Here is a 23,585-nt window from a genome sequence, read left to right on the forward strand (position 1 = left end):
GCAGTTGGGTTGTATGCGAAAGATTATGTATAGGAAGTGTATGCATAGTCTATGCATACCTATGCATAGGTAGATAATAGTTTAAGACTTCAGTGAAAATAATTCAAAGAGGTGTCGTTAAAGGCTTTAGAAAAACACACAAGCTCCAGAGTTATTTTTTACACAAGGAAGAATATTACTGCCTTGAATACTGCAAGTGGCCTTCAGGGGACTATAATGCTCAGGCTCTAAATCCCAGCATTGTATTGCTTTTCAAGGAAAAACCTTGAGATTTACACAACTCCCCTACCACTTCTTTGTCTTGTTATCAAGACAAAATGAATAGGTGTATGGAGTGTGCTGTACATGTTTCTATGTGTTGCAAACAATTTTGCATATAGAAAGTTTGTCTAAACTCCTATGAGTACATGGGCCTTCAGCAGTGCTCATGAACACCCAAATGTGTATATATATCCACTTTTTACAAGGAAAAATACAGCTCAGTGTTTTGCCTTTGAACTGATTAAACGTCTGTCCTGAAAGGGACAACAGACTCATTTCTTAGATTGATGTGCTTGTTGCCCTACACAGGATATGGTTTAGTCTTGATTTATTAAGCTTCCTGGTAAATATGACTTAACTAGTCCCTTCTGTGAATATTTTTCTTGTGCCCTTTTGCTAATTGCAAGGATGCAAATGTCACAGAGATCTTTATATTTCTTGTCTCATTTGCTATATATTTTTGTAAATTCTACGACTATTTCTATGTAGCTATTATAGTCAAATTTTGAGGCTCTGAATTCTATTGTTCTAGATTCTCAATAATAAGGAGTACTATGTTATCTCAGTTTGCAGAAAAATAATCTGAAGCGCGAAGCTTTTCTTATGTTGATGCAGTAATTTAAGAGCTGATGGTTGTGAGTCTGTTTCACGTAGGTATGGCATTGGCAAAGAGGGGTTATGTAGAGCAAAGCACCTTTGGTATGTGAGAAAAGTTTCACAGTTAAGAGTCCAGCATAACTCAACAAAAATGTATCTTGTTGTGGATTTATCAGGTTGCTTTTGGGCAATGAAGCAGTGCTACCCCATATTCTCTGTCAAGCAAAATGAGACATTTGCCAGCTAACACGCAGCTAATGCATGAGCAGGTTGATATCCCATAACTAACAGGCTCTGGTACTTCAGGGCTTCCGCTTTCAGGTCTGCCTTTTGGGTCTGCAACCCAGGCAGTGACCTATGGATTGTCCTTAGTAAGAAAAAGAGTTCCTCTTGCCTTAACATGTGAAAGGAGCACTTTCATACCAGGCTGAGATAGCTGGTAAGTTCTGATAAAAAGGCTTATGTTCCAGAAGGCTTTTTTTTCTCATCATAAATGAAATGGAGAATAGATGGTATTAACTTAAATCCATAGTGCTGGGATTAAATAGAGATTCAGAAATGGAAAATATGACCAAAAAAAAAGGGAAAAAATTGGTTTCTAGATTCTTCAGAAATTCTTGATGTCAGCATGAGATGGGGGGGTTTTCAGAAAGCTCTAGCAGTTCTCACAAATCCTTCACTGGTTGGTCATCTCCTTGAGTGTATTGACAAAGCACCAAACAACATTTCAGTGCCACTGTGCCAGAGCAGAACCATGGGCTTCATGCGTATATTCTGGGTATTCTATGAGGACTTAGTAAATGACAGAGTAAAAAAGTTACAAGTGATAATGTATAAACAATAAGATTTACATAAAAACGTTGATAAGTTATAAAGCTTGCCAGAAATTGATTGAAGATTGTTTTTGCTGTTGCATTATAGAACTGTTCTCTAAGAGGTACAGCAATATGTTGTACTCTTTGGATGTTGTGTACTTTCTGTGTTAGGAAAAAGTGTCCTCTGTAATAATCAAGAGAGGTTTTTTGATCTCCCCATGCTCAATTTCTTACAATGGATGGAGGACTACGTGTCAGAATTTGATTAAACCATCTTGGTCTTTAAAGTTGTTTTGTATATACACCAGGAGGTCATCTCATTAACACTTGGACAAAGTACATAGTAAGTTTGTAATTAAACATCCTCTTCCTTCCCATGGAAATCAAATACAATCACAAATTCTTCTTTCCCTGTATTTGTTTATGTTAGAGCATTGCCACTGCCTAAATTATGTTAGTTTTGGTGCATACTTCAAATGAATTTTTTATCATTATGTTCCAGACTGGAAAAATAAACATCATACGTGTACTTATTTTATATAGCACCATGCCATGATACTCAAACAGAGCTAAGTTCCCTCAATGGGATTCTGAGCTAACACAGCTCTTCTGTTCCTACTAGCCATGTTTAGTCATCAAGAGATAGCAAGCGTGTCTGTGCAGTACTGCACTGTCCCATGTAAATGTATGCCTCCCCATTTGTTTAGCTGTTTGCTCAAAGTTGTGGGTTATTAAATAGGAATAGACTTTCTTTTATGATCTCTTACCAGCATAAATATCAGCATAAGACAGAAAGCTGAGTGGGCTGGACATAGCTGTAATGGTAGGTGGTTAGAGAAGTTAAATTCCCCTGCACAGTCCTCAAGGTGCTAGTAGCATCTGATTTCTGCGCCTAAGAAATGGCAAGTGCATCTTCAGGGTTGGCCCCTGGTGGGTCCCAAGCACAAGCACCATGTCAGTATACCTGACGTGATACTGTGTGATTATGTGTTTGCCAGGAACTGGAAACTGTTGGAGAGGGGAGCATAACTTGCTGTCAAATTTTGTTTTTTCAGAGCCATGGCTATCACTGGTCATGAGATGAAAATTAATGAAAATTAGTGCCTCTGACTTGAAAAAAACTTTTGTTTAGTTGTCTCTGTGAGAATAATGTTGACATTCTGAGATTCTTCCACTTTGTTTTGCAAAGTCACATTGATTTAGTTCTAAAACTGCTTTTTTATAAATGCATAAAAAGTTTAATCTCTTCTCAATTCTATAAGTGGGAAAAAATCTTTTTCTTTCTTTCTTTCTTTCTTTCTTTCTTTCTTTCTTTCTTTCTTTCTTTCTTTCCTTTCTTTCTTTCTTTCTTTCTTTCTTTCTTTCTCTCTCTCTCTCTCTCTGTTCTTCCTCTCTTCCTCTCTCTCTCTCTTTTTTCTTCTTTCCCTCTCTCTCTCTTTCTTTTTTCTAACCTAATATGTAACCTAATATGTTTTAGTAATTCCAGAATGACTTTTGGATTAATTTACGTTTTGGCTATAGTGTGTTTGGAATCACTGGCTCACATTTTAACTCTTGCTGGCAGAAAGAGCTCACACATCAGCTTTTAAAGGCAGAGTTGAATCAATTGGATTTTGCAGTTTCAATTATCTATATGTTTTTAGTTTTATTTCAGACAAATAGATGGCTTACTTCCTCTACTCTCACATAACTTTTAAAATCTATATTAACTAAACAGCTTCTTGCTTATTACCTATGCTCTGGGGAGGTTTTCATACTGGATGCCCAGAATTGCAGAAGTTTTACTGGATTTTTAAACATACAATGGTCCCCAGGTAATGTCTTTTAAAAGGTCTTTTCCTCATTGTAAGTTTTGATAGCTCTGCCCTTTTCCTTCTCGCCTTATTTACTTATTTCTCTATAAAGTATGTAAGAGAACTGTAGCTTTGCTAAAAAGTGATTTATAATTCATTAGCTTTCCTAGTTCACATTTCTAAAAGACTGTGTCATCAGAAGCATTCCTAAATTTGTCGATTTTGTTAGTAATAGAGAAAAATATCTTGAACTGGTAACAGTTTCCACATTGGCAGGAATAAATGAAATGTGAATCCTGTATAAGTTTCTGCAGTCCGGAGTTGTTTCCAGCCTTGGCTTGCTATATATTCCCTGTCATATGCTCTTAGGAACAGACTCCTGATCAGTTTACTTCCTATTACATAATCTAAGTAGTTGTCACTGAGACTTAAACATTAGTAACTATTTCCACCCATGGGAGTCATGTGTTACGCGAGGATAGAAGAAAAATATTTTCCCAGTATGTGAGAGATGATTCTTTTGGGCTGGGATTTAAACAAGTGGTAGGACATACATAAAAAATACACTGGGCCATAATACTGGAGCAGAGAAGACAGCCAAGGGCTGGATTCTGATCGCAAGAGCCCAGAGTATCTTTTATAAAGTTTACAAAATTTAACATCAGCAGAATTTCAATTGGAATCTATTGCCTCTTCCTGATGCCAAGTATTCAGCTCATAGATGAATGTGAACATTATCTTCAGCAATAAATTAATTCAATATTGCCACTTCCAAATAACATGTTTGTGTAAAAAGATAAAAATTTAGATTTTGAAAATATTAACTAGTAGTGCAGTCTAAGAATATGCTAGCTTTTCCCATGATTGATACTTTTTATTGCATCTTAGTATTGAAAGAATAGTATTAAAATGAATATCCATTATTACTCATAATGGAAAATCTGCTGCTTTAGAAAGATTATGCTATTTATTTTTCAAGCAATGTTCAACAGCTGTGCAGATAATTCCATTAATGCTGACTTAAAACCTTAGGTCTTCCATTTATAAAATATTACAATTGCATGAATCTATAACTCCCTCCTTCCAAACATCAGAATTCTTCAAGTGCATATCAAACAAACAGCTCCAAATTTACATGACTTCTGTTATTCTGGAAAGTCTTATTTTTAAAACATTTATTCAGTGTGAGTTTTAGAGAAGATGAGTGTGCTGATGCAGTTGAAAGGCTAATGTTACCAATATTGTTCAATATTGGTCTAACAAGAGTTACAATATCAAGCATCTGTAAATTGTCAACCTGGTAAGCACCATACTTAACTATGAGGGAGAAGCACTAGAATTTAAGAGTGGTTAGAAATTAATTAATAAGTTTATCAATACTCTTGCAGTGTAGGGAGCTAAGACTTTGACTTATAAAGGGTTTAGCTGAGCTTATTAAAACTAGTTAATTAATGGCAGAAGAAAGTTTTGGTTTGGGTTTTTTTGAAAAGATTATTAGCTTGGTCGTTTGTTTTTTTCAGATCTGAAGAATTTTTCATCAACTTCAGTCAACTTATTGTTAAATCTGATTAATTCTTCAGACTGGATCACTGGCATTTTCAATTTAGCCATCAACAGTTCATTTCAGTGCACTTCAATTTGGGTGGAGTGACAACCTCTTTAGGTTAGCTATTCTATTGATTGTCTTTTTGGAGTAATTAAAACAGAATTTCAATGACTTTGGTTGGAATTCATTTCACTTAACTCTAGCTATGTAGATGTTTAGTCATCCAGAGTCATATAGGTTTCCCCTAAAACAGGGGAAAAATGTAGTAACAGAAAAGATGATGAATGGAAGTCCAAGTCATGACTGTGACTGTGAAGGCAAATAATGGATTCCCAGGAGAATATGTATAAAATATGAAGTTTAAAATAAAAAACAACTAAAAAACCAAACCCAGCAACAAAAATCAAATTAATTATAAATACTGCATTAATATTAGTTTGGAAAGATTATGTTAGTCATCTCACTACTGACTTAGTAATGTTCCAAATCTGATTTCAATGATGTAATAATTCCAGTATATTTACAATATAATTTTCCCAGATGTAGGTTACAGTACTGCAAAAAAACTCACTTCAGTTACTGACCTAGTAATAACTTTTGGCTGTAGAGCAAATGGAATTTTAATTACACTAAAAGCATAATTTATATGTTTTTGCTTTTTGTAGGGTAGTATCTTTCAGAACTCACTTCTGTGTCAGTAATCCTGTTTTGAGTCTTCTAAGAGGAAGAAAGGAATTCTTCTTGGTCAGACTGAATCAGACCTTCAAATACACTCTGCACTGGTGCAGCATCAGCTTGATTATTGTGTGCAGTTTTGGTCACTACAATATAAAAGAGACATTAAACTATTAGAGAGTAAAGAGAGAGGTAACAAAGATGGTGAAGGGCTTTGAGGGGATGATGTGTGGGGAGTGGCCAAGGTCACCTGGTCTCTGTGCAGCCTGGAGAAGAGGAGACCGAGGAGAGACCTTTGTGCTCTACAGCTTCCTCGTGAGGAAGAGGAGGGGCAGACACTGATCTCTTCTCTGTGGTGACCAGAGACAGACAGAGGGAAGGGCCTGAAGTTGTGTCAGGGGAAGTTTAGGTTGAATATTAGAAAATGGTTCCTCACATGGCTGGGCCCTGGAACGGGGCCCCCAGGGAAGTGGTCACAGCACCAGCCTGACAGAGTTCAAGTAGTATTTGCACAGAAATCTCAGGTGCTTGGTGTGACTCTTGGGGTGTCCTGTGCAGAGGTAAGGGTTGGACTTGATGATCCTTTCCAACTCAGTATATTCTGTGAATATTCCCACAGCCATTGTGAGCTCAGATCTGTGATTATCCTAGTATAGCACAGCAAACAGTTTTTGCTGTAACATCCAGTCATCAGCCCAGTTGATGCAGTTCCTAAGAATCTGTCCATTGAAATGCTAGACCCTAAAAAGAAAGAAAGTTATGGGGATTTTTCATTTAATTTTATCTTACAGCGTGAGCTTTTCCCCTCTTTTCTGCTTCCCTCCATGGAGCCTGCCTCTGCCAACCTCCTAGACAGTTGGCACAATGATTTGCATATCAAGGCATGTTTGCCTGGGATGTGTGAGGGGCTCTCATGTTCCCACACTGCTTCAAGCACTAGTTTTGTTACTGCTTCAGCCGGATGACAAGTACACAACAATATTGATTCTGAACTGCAGATAATTACATATTTGTTTCATAGATACAGACATTTAGAACTAGTTCCTTCATCTGCTCTTCAAGAGAAAACAAAATTTTTTGTTTCTCAATAAGCTAGTGATTTAGGCTTAAAATACCTGTAGATATATTTTTAAGAATGAAGTGAAATAAGCTGAAGTAACAATGGTGATTTTGAAATTATTTTTGCTTAGACTTTTAGCAAGAGTAGCAAACTCTAATGTTAGGCCTGTAAGTACAATTTAATGTAACATGTTATATGTAAGTTATTTATTGTCACATAGAAGTCTGGAAAGCATTTACAGACATGACCCTGAGATTCAAGAAACCAACATCTTTCTAAAATAAGAAACCCAACATCTTTCTAAAATGCTGTCTGGCCTGGGCGCAATTTAGTAGTCTTGGTCTCACACAGGGTATATTTGTCCTGAAGATTAAACCCTAGTGGAAAAAAGGCAGTGAGTTCCGACTATGAGTGCTTCTTTCATCTACCTGGGTTTTATTTATCACATACCCCTTAAGTCTCTGAACACGGACAAGAAGGAGATTATTTTCCCGTTTCAAGATAATTAACCAGTTCTTTAAGGCTAGGTACCAGAGCTCCTGAGGAGCTACTTTGCCTCCAGATCTGAGTAGTTAGAACTAAAAGCAGAGAACAGACTTTGTTGCTACCTTACAGTCTTTGCACATCTTCCCTTCCTTCAGAAAAATAAACCAAAAACACCATCGTAAGTAAGAGCAAAGCCTTCTCACAAAACTAACAAGATATAGTTTTTTTCAAAGGCTCAAAATTGTTCCCAAGATTATGACAATAACTTATAGAAGTTGGTGAGGCAATGCCATTTGATGTGATGGTACTTGCTAATCTGCCATCCTGCTTAGAACTCATTAAAGAGGGGTTAATGAAAATGGAAAAACTTACAGCATTTAAGCAAGGATCTTTGATAAGAGTATAATTCTTAACTCACTATGTTCTAATGCTTCTATGTAATGCTTCTATGCTTCTAAGTAATTTATTTCAAATACAGCAGTGTAATTAACATATGTTAAGGGTAAGTTGGAGCAACAGACTATTCAAACCCATAAAGCAAACATTGAGCTCCCACCTGAGCTCCTAGCTCTATTTTTAAGCAGTACAAATAATCTGCATTGGCTACTTAATGAGATTCTATAATACACACATATTTAAAAATCTCGGTCATTACTCACATCTTATTTGGGCATTAGTCTATATGCCAGCTCTGACACTGACCTCGGACATGAGACTTAGGTCACTCAGTCTGTTATCATATTTGTTTCCCACGTCTAAAAGTGGATTATATTTCTCAGTCATCTCACAGGGATGTTATAAGACTGATTTTGCTCAAGTTTGCAAAGCTTTTTGCAATTCTTGTCTGGAACTGGAGGGCAGCACACAAATGTGGAGTATTTCTACTATCCTAACAGCAGCTGGGGATAGATTTTTCACATGCCAGTTCTTATACTCTGGGACATGTGGCTGCTGAGTCAAGTGGTGATGGGGCACATTAAGGACAAGGCAGACCAAATGCAAGCAGGAAAACAAACAGTTACTCTAACTTTGCAGAAAAACAAAACTAAAACTCCCAGTAAAATCAGAGTCTTAGTAAACAAGGGAACAATATAAACCCTTCTCAGAAGGGTCTTTGACAAGCTGTTGTATTGATAGCTGATTCTGGCAGCTGGCGACTGCAGAATATTAATGAAGCATTGGTAGGCACATGAGCACTCTGAACAGGTTGATTGCCACTGAAGTCTACAATGCATGGTATCAAGATACATTATTTGTTTGTAGCATTTGCTCTTAGTTTGACCTTCTTGCTTGCTTGCTACTTTTTTACTTTTTTCTTTCTCCCTTTTTTCCTTTCTTTCACATCTATCGTTTTCCCCTTTTTTGTCCTTCCTTTTTTTTCTTTCTCTCTTTTATTCACTAGTTCTTGTATGCCTAATTAAGTTCAAATGTGATGAAAATTGCAATAAAAATGTTGCTTCTCATATGTTATAAAAGTGTCCTCTTGTTTCTCTCCTATTATTTGGTAGCAGACACGTGCAGCTCCTCTCACAGTAAACTGCATTCTTGTTCAGTGCTTACATAGATGGGATTTATACAGGGGAACTAGAAAGAGCTTAGGAGAAAATCCTTGTGCACATCTGACTCGGGGTATGTAAAGGCTGAGGAATCTCTGTATTTGACAGCGAGAAGTGAGATTGATGGCTTCACTCAGGACCCACTCCAGTCACTATTCCCCTGCTGTTTCCCGGGGGGGGGGCAGGCAGTGTTCCTTGCCCACTGCTTGCCTATAAAGGCATGGGTACCAGCAATGCTCTCTTGCTAGCTTTAAGCACATGACAGAATTCATATGACTGACTAAGAACACTGGTGGTGATCTTTATTTACTCAAGTGCTGTTTCTTTTTTTTTCTTATTTTGGTCTGGTACTGTGTCCTTCACGTGAACATTGTCACACATGCTTGTTTTTAGGATTTCTGCCATATTTCTTTTTATTCTTCACAGCCTGTAATAACCTATAAGAGTTTCTGAAAAGGCATTTTGATTATCACTGCTTCATTCCTCCATCTCTAGCTTCTTCCTTTATCAACATTTGTGTCTACTAATGTAAAATCCTGGGTTTTTTTGGTTGCTGATTTGTCATAATACTACATATATTACTCAAATATTACTAGTTAGGCTTAGGTTAGAGCTGGGTATATTAATGGGTTAGACTTCTTTAGGAGGGGTTCAGTTTCAGGAATTGCAGCAGGACATTAAATGCAGATTTTACAGGAGAATACCACTTTAGATCCTGAGCATGTGTGAGATGTTGGATTTAATGTTTGTGAGAAAATGAAAACTTAGTTTCACCTTGGTACAAACATGCATTTGTTATTTTTTTCCTCTTCCCCTTTCATTGACTGGAGCTAATATTGGCCATGATGATCATAAAGGAATATCAGGGAAGCTATTTTTAGCTCTACTTTGTGGAATAAACAGGAGGTGTGAGATACTATGATCCAGGCTCTTCTTTGTGGCAGCATGATGCCCACTGTAGGTTGGCAGACAGGACCATGCAGTGGCCTTTGCACCAGTTTGCCTCTAGGCTAAGGCACAGGAGCAGCCAATGCCCCTTGTCTTGTCTCCTTAATGCTGCTGTAATTTACTGTGAAGTTTTTAAAGGGAGGAAAGCACTGAACTGTCAGAGCCTGTTCTTCTACCCTAAAGGGGTGGATATAGTGGGATGTCTCCAAACGGTTAGTGACATTCAGGAACTTCAGCATTCTTTTAACTAATGTGGTGGCTGTGATTTTTCAAAGTGCTTCTGTATTATTTTTAGGAAAAGGAGTGCTTCCTCAGTAAATTGATAAGCCCTTTCCATTTTTATGAAGAGCAATGTGTTGATCTTGTTTGCTATCCCAAAAATTCATAATAGCGATAGAAGTGTTGTCATGTGAATATTAAATATGAAAACAAATATGCTCAAGCGTTTGAAGTGTAAGAAAACAATAGTTAACCTTTTTTCATTAAACAACTAAAAGTTTTCTCAGATGAGCAGAACAACAGTTTTTTGGGGATGGATGCGGCAAACTCTTGTTCTTTACTTCCACTTAACTCCCAGAAATAGAATTCTGCTTTTTTATGGCAAATTTGAGTTTTTCTGCTCTTGAACAGGCAGTTGATCAGTTTTATTTGTGCTCTAAGTTACAGTGGGCTTTCTGAGATACTCTTCCTTCTAATGGATCTTTATTAGCAAAAAGAAAGTAGTGCTTAATGGTGTTCCAAAAGTTCAGTCTCAGCAACCAGAATTGTTTCTGTTTGTCCAACTTGTTTTAGTGACAGGCCCAGGTTTTTCTCTGAGTTTTCTCAGTGAACTAACATTAAAGTGAGGCTGGAATAAGCAGAAACAAAGAACATACCAGAAGTTCTTTCTGGACATGCATATAAAAAGATTTATATGCTCTGTGTACAGAGCAATAGATATCTACTGCTGCCAGCAGGAAATCTCAGTTATATGATGCAGAAGCCAAACTACCTAGGCTTTTATAATTTTGCCTAAAAGCCTGATGTTTTAGTCATTGATTTAGCTTTCCCCAGTGATGTGCTACCTATATGAGATTGTACCTATATGAGACTGATGTCTACAGTGAGCTTCAGTGAACTGGAGAATCAAAAGTACACTGGGTTTCTATCACAGGGCTAGCCTAGTAATAGGTAATCTTAAAAACAATATTTTGCTTGTTTTGTGGCATATATTGCATGCAGTGCTACATGGCATTTACCCTAAAAGTACTCCAGGCACTATCCCAAGAGAGAAGTATAAGCTGACACAGTTGGTTTTTTTTCATTTTTGTTAAAGTAATCATCTCACTCCCACTGCTAATGCAGTTTACTGTGAGAAATTGGAAAATGCTGTAAGTGACACAGAAAGAATCATGGAGAGGCTTGCTGGTAATCATAAGCATAACAGAAACCTACTCACTGTTATCATCAACAGTTTTGAATACTAGTATGGCAGGAGACCAATCAAGAGTAATGTTGCCTAAATGCCCAAGAAAGAAACGGGGAGGAAAGAAGAATTTGCAGTTCATACTGTATGTGGAGGCTGAAAAAAACTCCAGTTCAGTGTTTAATAATAACGGGATTTGTTAGTGGAAAAAAATCACTAAAAAAAATAAAAAATGGATTTTCACCACGACATATTTTCTAAAAAAGTTATGAAGAATGTAAAAAAGTAAAGTTTTAGATGTCAGGATGATATTAGCAATATGAGATTTATTTCAGGCCTCAGAAGTTTTGTGTGGATTTGAGCTGCCTGAATGTGTTGGCTACACCTCTTAGAACCTCTGTAAAGTATCATTGTGGCGGCAGCTCTTAAGATCAATTCTAAATTATAGAAGCACTGTGAAAAGCTTCCTCGTGTCTTCTAATATGTGGAAACAGCAAAATTAATACCATCAAGCTCTACCTTGCTCCTGCAAGTAATAGCAACATCAAAATATCAAAATCTTAAGAGTAAAATGTGGAATTTAAATATTACATATTTGTTTTAGGGATACAGAGGGAATTTTAAATCTCTGCTTAGATCTCTGCTTTTCAGATGTTTGCAATTTGTTCCTCTCTGTTGTTGATGATGATATTGCTGCGGTACCAATAAATCTCACTAGCACTTATTTATAGCATTTAGTTATAATTTAGGTGTAACTTTTTTCAAATTGTTTCTTTTCCACACTGTAGATTGCAGAGCTACATAAATTAACCCACACAAACAAGTCACTTTGCAATAAGTGACTAATTGCAAATGCAACTTCAGCAACTGAGATGAGTGATTTTTTAACAGTTGCCACATATTGACTAGGCTATTGGAAAAATTCTTGCCACAAGTTTTTTTGCAAAACAACTTTTGCTTCTAAAATCAGGTACTCTTGTTCTGTGGTCCCTTGAAAGATGGAAATTGATCTTTCCTCCAAGGGTTTTTAATGTTCCCTGCAGATGACTATTGAATAACATAGTTTGATATGGAAAAAATGAAAAAATATTTGACAATCTGTTTCTTTCCTTGTTTTTCAGTCTAATTGGAGAAGAGGCAGAGACCAAAAATGCCACCTGCAACAGGAGCACCAGATTACCCACCTCCTGATGGAGGCTGGGGATGGGTTGTGGTCTTTGGGGCTTTTATCTCCATTGGATTTTCCTATGCTTTCCCCAAAGCCATCACAGTGTTCTTCAAAGAAATACAAGAGATCTTCCACACATCATATAGTGAGATAGCTTGGATATCATCAATAATGCTTGCTGTCATGTATGCAGGAGGTAAGACATTCCTGAAATTAGTAAATAACTTTGCTTGGTTGTTTTTTTCATATGGTCTTAAAGCATTTTTTCCCTTTGGGCCTTTTCTTTGTTCCTCTACCTAAGATTCAAGTAATTTGAATAAAAAAAGATTTTGCAATCTTTCTCTAAATTCACAATTTTTAAGAGTAAAACTTCCCAACAAAGCATTGCCCAAATAATTTCTTCTGGGTCTAGGAGTAAATTTGGTCAGTTTCGACTGACTTGGTGAGATTTCTCAGTATATCCAATGATGAAGCTTAATCACAGAAAATTATTATGGCAATGAGGGTTCGTTCATGAGGCACAGGTATTCCTCTGTAGACAAGGGTTTATATCTGGTCCTTAGTTGTCCTAAGAGTGATGTTTCAAACATGCCATCTGTATGACAGCTAAGAGGCAGACAATTTTATTCTTGGGATTGAACAGGGAACATAAATTCTCTGCTACCTTTCTTCTTGCAAGCGAGCAAGTAAAGAACAAGACACATGTAAAAGGATTTTAAAGTATAAAGCTATGTTTAAGAACTAAGTGTCAGATCTGCTTTGACAGGCTTTGTGTCTATCAAACCCAAAGACTAACTTGCTAAATCATGCATGGTTTCTTCATTTTATCAGAATTTTTTTCTACTTTAAGTATTGGTGAGAGCTAGCTGCTGTTTAGGCAAAACACTTAGACAGTTCAAAGGTGTGAATTATGTTAATTCAGGCAACAGATCTGGCATTTCCCTTTCTTTTAATGTTAAGAGATAACCACGTGGAGCATCTGACTGATTGCACTGATGAAGCAATTAAATGGATAAATTTACAAACGTGTGTGTATGTATATGTACATATGTGTGAATGTATAGACATAGAGACTGAAAACACTGTGCTGATGGCTTACTGATACTGAAGCTCTTTAATCGCTGAGGAGTGTTGTTCCAGTATTTTTCAGAAGTGGTATCCATGTAATAGTAAAGTGCAGTATTGTCAGGTCCAGCAAATGATCTATTGAAGGGTGAATAAAGTGTCATTTCCAGCATGGCAGATTTTTTTATCTCTTATTTCATTCTCGCTATACTCTGACACATGAATGGTCCTACCTTACTTACTACCTACTTACTACTTCCCCTAGTAGTAGGGGAAGTAAGGAGCATGCCTACAAAGAGGATCAGGCTATCTGGATTGCTCTCTCCAACTCCCTCTTATTCCCTGTCTGACTACAGTCATGAAGCTGGAGCATTAGCTTTTGCAATGGAAAAATGGATCTTTTTTCAAATTCTGTCAGTCACAGAGACCTTATGAAGATGTCTTGACAAATGGTATCAGTATCAACAAAATTATGCTATTGACATATTTTGATACTATTTTTACTCGTATACTAATAGAAAATTGTGAGTTCCTCACAAGCTGGTGGAGAAATTTAAAGGATTTTATAGAACCAGCGACAATAGTCAAGTGAATTCACCAAAATTCACCAGGTGAAGAAATAACTTGAAGCATTCAAGAGTGGAGTGAAAGAGGGTATATCTCCTGGCATTCAAGTCCCCTCTAATGGAGCACTTTCTTAAGGGTGCATCAGTACTTGCACTATGGAGATGGAGTGTACCTGAGTAACTGTGGCAACCTCTGAACAAGTGTTGAACTCATCTTCCCATCTGTATGGGAAGAGCACAGGTGTTGAAAAGCTGGATAATTTTTCTGCTTTCTGTATGCTGTGACTTGCTGATCCTGAGCTCCTGTAACAATGTGAAGCAGGTTTGCTCAATAGTGGAGGTGCTGCTATGTTGTGTTCTCTGCGTAGCATTTCATCCATGCCATTTCTGTCAGGTCAAAGTTCACCCAGGTTACCTTAACAGTGCACCTGCAAATCTCAGGACATTTCACTGTGGTCATTTTTATCTGCAAGGTTCAATGTGCACAACTTTTCCTATTAAATACAAAAGATTCAGTATTTCTGCCTTTTCTCTAGTACTTCTTTGACTGTTCTGATTACCAGTTACTTACTGCGCTTCTATATTGACATTAAAAACTACAAAATGGTTTGCTATTCATTCTGCTGACACCTACCCCATTTACTACAAAGATTATCAGCAGAGGAACAGTAAGCAGAGTTGTTTGGATATCTTGTTACAGACTCTTGGTTTTAAAATGCTGTGAGTGACGACCCTGCCTGATATAAACACTCTTTGAAGCCAAAGCTTCTCTAGGATCACTTCCTAATAACTGGGCCATTTAGACAATCACTGGCAGAATATGAAATAGCAATCCGGAAAAACATTTCTGAAGGAAATCACTTCATTGTTTTTACTGTCTGAAGGTGGTTTGATTCTTCTTTCACATTTGATGTGCTGTAATGTGAAATACACGTTCAGGCCACAAGTACAAGGTGCGTTGTTTACTATGGAGTGTGCTACGTGTGCCTGCAATGAACACTGTTCATCATGCTACTAATGAAGGTAACCTGAAAACATCTAAGATCTGTCATCCTCATTACAGCTTAGCATTCAACCTATTAATCATCACAGTGGGGTCAGTGAATAAGTTAGACTCTGTGCAGACACTTTTTGCTTTGGAGGCTGCAGCCTCTTGCAGTAATTAGGTGGCATCTGTGTTTCTGCAACAAGGTATTAACTTACCTTTCAATGTCTCTGAAAAAAGCTCCAGTAAGGAGCTAAAAGAATGTTAATTATATTTATCACTTAATTCATACTTAGAATAAATGGCATTAAATTGTAGCAGACCATCTGGCAATCCATATGGTCTCCTGCAGTCCTGGTTAATTCCAGCAAATAGGTCAAGCACAGCATTCACCCTGTTAGGAAAGCATCGGGCAGAGGTGACAAATCTGATAAATCAAATCAATATGAAACTAATTTTCTCTCTCAATCTGGTACAATATGCACTTTCATACTGTTTTCTGTTGTGTTTTAGGGGGTTGGTTTGCTTGTTTTCTTAAGCTCTGTCTTCCTTCTTCCCTCACCCCCCCAACCTTTTGATGTTTGTTAGAGTTTACTAAAAAGGCATCCCAAAAAGCAAGATCCAGTGATGTGATTAAGGTTACAAGTATTGCACGGCCTCTACTGTTCAGGCCATGCTTGATAAAAGCATCCTCTGGAGAAGAGCAGTCGTTCAGTCTCCATGGTAACTCCTTCTTCTGCCTCTCTTGAGCAGAGACTGTCAATTGCATTAAATTAGGGGTGATGGGTTTGTGATGGATTCCTACACCCAAGGGACTGAGATTGGGACCACCAGACTTTTGTTACTGGAGGACAGAAGCTGAGATAAAATGGAATTAGTTGAGTTATCCTGACAGCACAATCTGTGTTCCTGCATGTGTATGAACAGATATGTGTACAAAATGCGTGTGCATGTATGTATTCCTATGTATATAAAATATATATGTATCCTTATACTTACAGAGTAATATGCCTGCTCCAACACACAGAGAAATTAAGGAATTAAAGAAAAAGGTCAAATACATTTGACCTCAAGTTCTCTTAGTTCACTCTTCTCTTTTTCAAAACTGTGCCTCTCACTTTGTGCAGCGTTATCAGCCAAAGGTGATTAAGGAGCTTCTTATCAGAGCTCGATCTGTTTCCAGTAAAAATGTTTTCATTGCTTTCAGTGTGGGTTTGATAGGAGCCACAGTGGCAGCTATGAAAGCCATGTGACAGGTCTGGTGATTTCAGACAGAACTGACCTTGAGTATTAGATTTCCTCAGGGAAAAAGCAGTTTGTTCACTCGCTGGTCCTTAACTCTTTTTCTATCATTTTTCCGAGGACAGTTTCAGTTTGCGGGTTTTGTTTCTTTTGTTTGTTTGTTTGTTTGTTTGTTTGTTTTCTCAAAAAGTACTTTTTTGGTGTAACATTGGGTTGTGAAGATTAGATTGAGAGCTGATAAATCCTTCAAGCCATACCCAGGTGTGAAATGTGGGACAGTCTTGCTGGTCTGAAGTCCAGAAAACATAAAAGTTTCATTTAAATTCTGGATAATGTTTCTGAGTAAATAGTTGAAAATACATTTTTAGACTGCTTTGGAATAAAGCTGCTATATAAGTGTATGGAGTGGTCATTATAATTTTTCAAAACACACTTATTCTTTAAAAAGGTAGCACTTATATCTTCCTTTCTCTTCAGTATTGCATAAGTTATTCAAGTCTGAAGTTAAGTGTTTCCAAACAATAGCAAACTCTTGAAGGATTTTTCATCTGACAGCACAAAAGTAACCTACAGAGAAGTCCTCATTTTGACTTTCTCTAATATTAATTTGGAAAATAACATATCATATGGTATGTTCAAAATATTTGTGATTTTATCTCAGTGGGTGTTGTGGTGATATTGCTGTGAAGATGAAATGGCGTGCACGGTGGAGATGACAGTTGTGAAATCCATGTAACACAAACAACAGATGGTTATGGATTTTTACTTTTGGGCAGAACCTGGGTTCCTACACTTTTCTTCCTTCCTGATAACATTTTCTAATTTCGGTTTTACAAATACTGGCACAAGGAATTCAGTGGCCATCAATATGGAGATTGAGAAGCTTTCTTGAATTGACCTATCTCCTTTGTTGTCAGGGGCAAGTGTTTTTCCCCATCAGAATATGCAAAGTGTTGCATTTTAATAACCTCATTTAGAGTGCCCTTGAAAGCAAAACTTACTAACTTTCTAAGTTCCTCATGGGCATAAGGGAATACTTCACATTTAGCCTGAGATATATGAAAAGCATCTATGTCAAGTTAATTTGAGACTCACAGATAAAGGAAAAGGAGTTGTAATGAGGTTTCACAAGAACAGAGCATTTTGACTCTTACTAGCAAATGGAGATAAGAGTAACAAAATATTATAAATATACATTAGTTCAGTTCTTAAAAAACAAGACCTGAATGCTAAAGCCTGTGAAGGGTAATACAGCCAGGTCTTATATTTCTTGCAAGGCTTTGAGTTTTAGTAAAACTGGACATTATATGGTAGAGTTCTGCAGAAGCAATGCATGTTTTAAACAGAGATGTTTTAAACCGAGATGTCTTCCTAGACATTTAGAAAACACTCTAAAATGGTCAAGGGAAGAAAGGTGAAAAAAACCCAAAAAGCGTATCTGTTTTAGATGGTTTTATAAATTTTCTTTTCCAAAAGATTTGTCACCTTATGTACAGGAACAAGATGGTTTTTTACTCTGCAACTTGTTACATTTTGCTGAACAGATAAGATCTAATTGCTAAATATTCATTGCCTTATGTGGATCAAGTTTTGTCAAGTTTTCATGAAAAAAGGGCTTTGCTTTGATCTGGATACATTTAGGAAGCCAATCTCAAGCTAAGGACATGCTTCCACTGGGAGAAATAAGGAGTTTTTTGTCTCTTATTGTATGCTTGTGTTAATTTTGAGTAGTTGTCAGAAAGATATTATATGAGTTCCCACTGTGTTTCTACAAACCTCTTTTGATGTTCCAGCCACAGGGTATTTGTCATGGTTTGATACATATGATCACCTGGGGCATGCTTTAGAGGTGAACATGGCAGTGCTGGGTTAAGCGTTGTATTGGTGATCTTGGAGGTCTTTTCCAACTTTAACAATTCCATGTTTCTATAGAAATATTTGCAGCAACTTAAATTTAATTAACTTGAGCCTTTTACTAAAACAGGTTTCATTTACATAAAAGTAGGCAATGTGGATTACATAATAAACATTAATAATAACTCTCCTTTGTAAGACTTTGTCTTGATCTTAATTTGGTTTTACAGGCCGGGATTTCAATAAGTAAATAAATATTGACAGCTTTTTATCTGCAAAAATGATGCTTTTTTGATTTCCACTTAGTTTCAATTAATAGGTCAAAGTCTAACAATAATAAATAACATGCATCATTTTCTAAGGAGCTAAAACTTTGGGTTTGTTTAAGAAAGGTATCAAGGGACAAACTGTGGCCTTTGATATGTTCATTGAGCTTGTAAAACTTTGAGGAAAGAATGCTTATTTTATGAGTACTGCAAATGTTGGACTAGTTCCCATATAGTTTTCCAGTGGATCATACAATGGCTGTGTTCGTGATGTGTGTTGGGTAATTCAAAGGTAATGGAACAATGGTCTAGCGCAACTGGAAATCATGAGACATTTATGCAGATACCAGAGAAGAACTGTGGGGAAGGAAAAGTCTGTGTATACCATTGTAGTCACCCAGCACTTCAAATGAAAGAGTAAACCCAGCACTTTACAAAGAACTTATTATAGAATTTTACTGGTCCATTGTTTTGGAATGTCTAAGAACTATTCCTTGTTTATTTTGAAGAGTATATTCAAGGAAAACAGAGTTGTACTGATATGTTTAGAAGGTATTCTAAGCCAGTATCAAATGGCAACAGCTGAGACGTACTGTGGTTCAAGATATGTAGTTATGCAGTCATTAGCAGAGGTGAGTGTGCCAGACACTTCGTGACAGGCTTATGGTGATGCCAGAGGAACAGCAGAAATAAAAAAATGTGATGGTTTAGAATGTTTTTTTATCATTATATTAGGTACTCTTTAAATTGATTCACTAATTTTGAAGATTTTTGCAAAAACCATGGTAAATGTGTTTAAATGTATAAACCATATGAAGCATTTCTTAGGAGTCAAAAACCTTTTAATCTAATAGTGATATTCTATTGAAATTCTGTACCTCCAAGAATACAAACAAATGCAGCTTTAGTAGGTAATACATGTTTTGTTGGTGCATACAAGCCAAAGAAAATCTTAGCTTTCTTTTCCACAAATTTTGGCCGGTATTTTTTCATTGCCAAGAAACAGTTAAGTATTTGCATTGCAATTCTACCTGATTTTTGTCTGGAGGAATATCTACTATGACATGACATCCAAATGAAAGAATGTGATTAAAACAGGAACTCTATTGTGAAATAAGATGTTGATTTCCTCATATAGTTCAAACACATCTTTTAACAGTTTCTTACTGATGATGAGAATGTGTGTCTGTTTGGTTTTCTATGCGTAATACTTGGAAACATGTATCATTAAGAGGTTTAACTTTTAGAAAATTTTGAAGAAAGTAATGGTATCCTTACAGCTGTTTTGCAATAGTAGCTGGAGATAATATGAACAGGATTCATGTGTTTCATCTTCCTCAGCAAAGGCACCTGTATCTGACCAGCTGTCTAGACACCTTCTGTTGTCAGTCAATAAAGATGGGAATTTCTAATTCATTCCTTCTGAAGCTAAATGTCCAAAACACATCAAATACAAAGACTTCTTTGGCTTTTGAGTACTAAAAGAATCTAGAGGTAAAGTTCAAATTCTCCACAAAGCTGAGTTGATGCCACCCTACATGATTGTTGCCCAACACTAATACATTATATTTTGCTGCCTAGAGACCCTGAAATTTAAGAACATTCTTATTTGAGATAAATACCCGCCGTTAGGGGTTTTAAGCTTGTTGTGTTTAAGGTTTGATTTCTTCTTTAATCTTCTTGTATGTTGAATGGGTTATAATTCTCCCAAGTTCCAGTGACACTGACTCAGTTGCATTAGTTTTAGCCATATTGAAAATACCTGGTAATTTTAACAGTACCTTTGAGCTTGTAAATCTTCTCTTCCCTTGCAATGACTTTCCTCATACCTGTAATTCCCTTTCTTCCATAAGCAGATAAGAAAAAAACACAACTGGCCTGTTTAATAATTGTCTAGGTTTACATTCTTCTGTGGCTGATTATAAGCTGATAGAAATCCGTGGATCTGATATATTTTCTTATGCTCTGTGAATGATTTAAAAGTTAAATACAGTTCAGTCTCTTTGTAACAAGATCCCCAAACACTTCTCTTATCGGTATCAGCTGGCAGCACCAACTTTGTCACGCTGCAAACCGTACTCATACTGCTCTCCTATGGAGGAATCCTTTCCTCTTCCTGGAACAGAACTTGCCTGAGTGAAATTTGTAGTTCTTTTAAAAGGGTGAGCTTCTCTGTCCCACATATATTGCTTCCAGGTTTGCAGGATTTCCCAAGAACTCTGCACAAGCTTTCAAGATTGGACTGGCACAAGAGAAGGCAGAAAATGTCCTATTTAGCCTTCCCTAGGAGGTAGAGTAATCTTATGTCCTTGGAAGTAAAATTTCACTCAGAAAAGCTTCTAGAGCAGTGCTGGTCTAAATTATTTGAGTTACTGGTATGTACCCAACTTGCAAAATTAATCTCTCCTTTTTGTCGCATTGATGAGCTTTATGTGTACATAATAAGGTAAATGAATCTGCTATTACTTGCCTCATCAGAATGGTTGTAATTTTCAGAGCAGCAAGTAAATAAACAAAGTGCAGGAGGTTTTACTTCTCGATATTTAACTTAAAGACTGTCTTTAGAGGAACTATACAATCCATAAGAAACGAAGATTCCAGAATAGGTACCATGAAACATTCGATTAAGGAGCATAAGGGTTTAAAGCTGGAGAGAAGGAATAGCTTCATTGATGATGTTACTCTCTTATCAGAGACATCTAAAACAACTGCCTGGGGCTCCATTCCAAGTATGAGCATTGATGCTTATCCTTCAAAAAATGCTTCATTTTAAATACCTTAGTGATCTCATAAAGTTCAAAGTTAAATTTTTTTTTTTCACCTACCTAAAGTCAACAAGTCAACATATAAGCATGTTTATATATTTATGCAGATATCTTCATAGTTAGGTGTGTTTGCAACCTAGATTTCTTGACAATGTGTCTTCAATGACTTTGATGATTTCAGAGGCATTCATTAAAATCTCATTTTTGTTTATAATCACCTTAAAAAGACATGTTTCATAAATGATTCATATCTTTTCCCCCAAATAAAATATAAATAAAGTATAGAATACTAGCTTTGAAGAATTACAAGATTTGAGCAAAGCTGGTGGTATTCACTTTATTGAAGTGGATACAACTTCTGACTTATTTGCTAGTAAGCTGATATCTGCTTCATAAATGGAAAACAAAAATCTAAGGACACAATACAATTTGACCTTAAGTATGAATCTCCTAACTTGGATTTTAATTTATTGGATTCCATAGAGCTCTGGTGCTGCAAAGTTCTCTGAGAAATCAAGAATCAGGAACTGTGACTGTACGGATTATTCATTGAAACAACAGATTCTGTAACAAAACATCTCCAGGTAGTGACCTGAAATTGTATGACTCTCACATGGGAAAAGAATGTAGTCAACATTGGAGATGATTCTAAGGGGCTCGAGCCCCCTCACATGAACAATCACTCAGAGGACTACACCTCACAGAATGAGATGTGGCAGTTCATCTCAGAGAGAGTTCAGTGTGTGTTAGGTGACTGCATATACAGTAATAAACACCACTTTGGGCTTATACTAAAATAAGAAACTGTGAGTTGCAAGTTTCCTAAGACTGTTTGATAATGATATGCAATATGATACCTAATAACCTTGGAAAAAATGTTTGTAATTATTTTGAGCTAAGAGAAAGAATTAGTTCCTGGTAATGCCACACAGTTATATTTTTAATTTGTTTATTTATATGGCAGAACACAGTAGAGATATCTGAGTGAGTTTTTTGAAGAGTTTTAATTTAACTGAAAATTCTGAGGCTTGAAATTTTTATTTCATCTTGGGAATTAAATTGATGTTAAAGTATAAAGTTGGTTCATGCAATGCTTTTTCAATTTTCTGTATTGTTCCTTAAAAATCAACTAGCATGCCACATAAAATATGTGGGAGTGATTCTCTTGTGTTTTACACAACATCATAGCTTATACCTGTGGAAAGAGTGTGCAAGGTTACATTTGCCACTGTGATTTGGAAGCTCTTCATATTTACTTACTCAAATGTAAACAGTAAGCTGAGTGCAAAGCACTTGACCCTATGCTCAGAGAGCCAGAGCTGAAGTGGCAAATGGGGTTAAGACAAGAACAAATTTGTATTATGGAATTTCTTCCAGATTATTTCACCTGATGTTATAAAAAATTACCTGACAGGGTGTTCAGATATACACATTGTCTACATCAGGCAAAGTTCTGACCAATTGCTTTCCAGTAAGATGCATTAAAACTTACTAAAAGAAACATACTTCCTCTTGTAGGAAGAAAATATTACTTTCCTCAGTAAACTTCAGTAATATTCTCCTCACAGGCACACATGGTAAATCTTTGCAGAAGTAGGTATATTTCATTGGATTATTTTAATATGTTCTTGCTGAAGAATGTCATCATAATTCTTTAGTGGAAAGGTGGCTCCAGAAATGCATGATGCTCCAGCAGTATCTGTAATACAAATGATGAAAAGCCTGTATTTTAATGGGCACTAATTTATTTTGAATTTATGATGCATCACAGTCATTAGAAGAAAGCTGCTTTACATTAGTAGATGGAGAATAAGGTTTCTGCCAGTGGCAGGTTGCTTTATTTCTTCACAGCAGGTAAAAACCCCCTCTTTTTTCAAAAGCCACACAAATACTATCTTCAGGTGCAAGAGGATGGGATGAGGTCACCAAGCCCCTTCACGTTGTTTTTTGAAGCAGAGCTCAAATACTCCTTGTTCATGTAAGCAGAGCCGACCCAGACTTTCCCACCCGCACACTTTCAGAAAATATTGTCTGTGGAGGTGCATCCTCTGCTCTACAATGTAGACTGTGTAGAGAATGTTATGAATGTTGTTTCCTCTCTAGTCCAGCCAAAATGCAAACGCCATAACAGCCTTTGTCCAACTCCCTTATAATATATTTCTTTTCCTCTGTCCAAGTCCCAGGCTTTTTGTACTATTTTTTCCTGACTCTTTCACTCCTAACTTGGTCATAACTTATTCTAATTTTGATTGAGTCCACAAAATAAATGGCATGTGACTCTACACAGAGAACAATTTAAAAATTTGAAACCACATCAAGTAAAGCTTTTTATAAAGCAGATGGAAATCTAAAAGTGACAGTTCAATGGCAAATTCAGCTCTGATGAGAAAACATATGTGAGGTGGGTATGGGAATATGCAAAGATAAACTGACATCTACTCAGATGTAAAGATTTAAGAAATGTATCTGATTTCTCCATCAACTTCATTGTATAGAGTTATTCTGAGACATGTATTTGTCCATAAAAGGCTA

General features: G+C 36.6%; 1 protein-coding gene across 4 annotated transcripts in view; it reads left to right on the forward strand.

The window, feature by feature from the left end:
* Positions 1-23,585, forward strand: part of SLC16A7 (solute carrier family 16 member 7) — an 80,646-nt gene that overhangs the window by 34,115 nt on the left and 22,946 nt on the right. For 3 of the 4 annotated variants that reach the window (XM_054276644.1, XM_054276653.1, XM_054276662.1), the window contains exon 2: positions 12,264-12,506. In XM_054276644.1, the coding sequence (XP_054132619.1) occupies positions 12,293-12,506 (214 nt within the window). In that variant the 5' untranslated portion in view covers positions 12,264-12,292. Of the gene's footprint in view, positions 1-5,109; positions 5,130-12,263; positions 12,507-23,585 lie in introns of those variants that run through there. The other variant, XM_054276675.1, reaches the window with a different exon arrangement.

The sequence above is a fragment of the Melozone crissalis genome, unplaced genomic scaffold (genome assembly GCF_028551555.1).
Source record: "Melozone crissalis strain CALT ecotype California unplaced genomic scaffold, PUWL_Pcris_2 ptg000004l_1, whole genome shotgun sequence".
Taxonomy (NCBI): domain Eukaryota; kingdom Metazoa; phylum Chordata; class Aves; order Passeriformes; family Passerellidae; genus Melozone; species Melozone crissalis.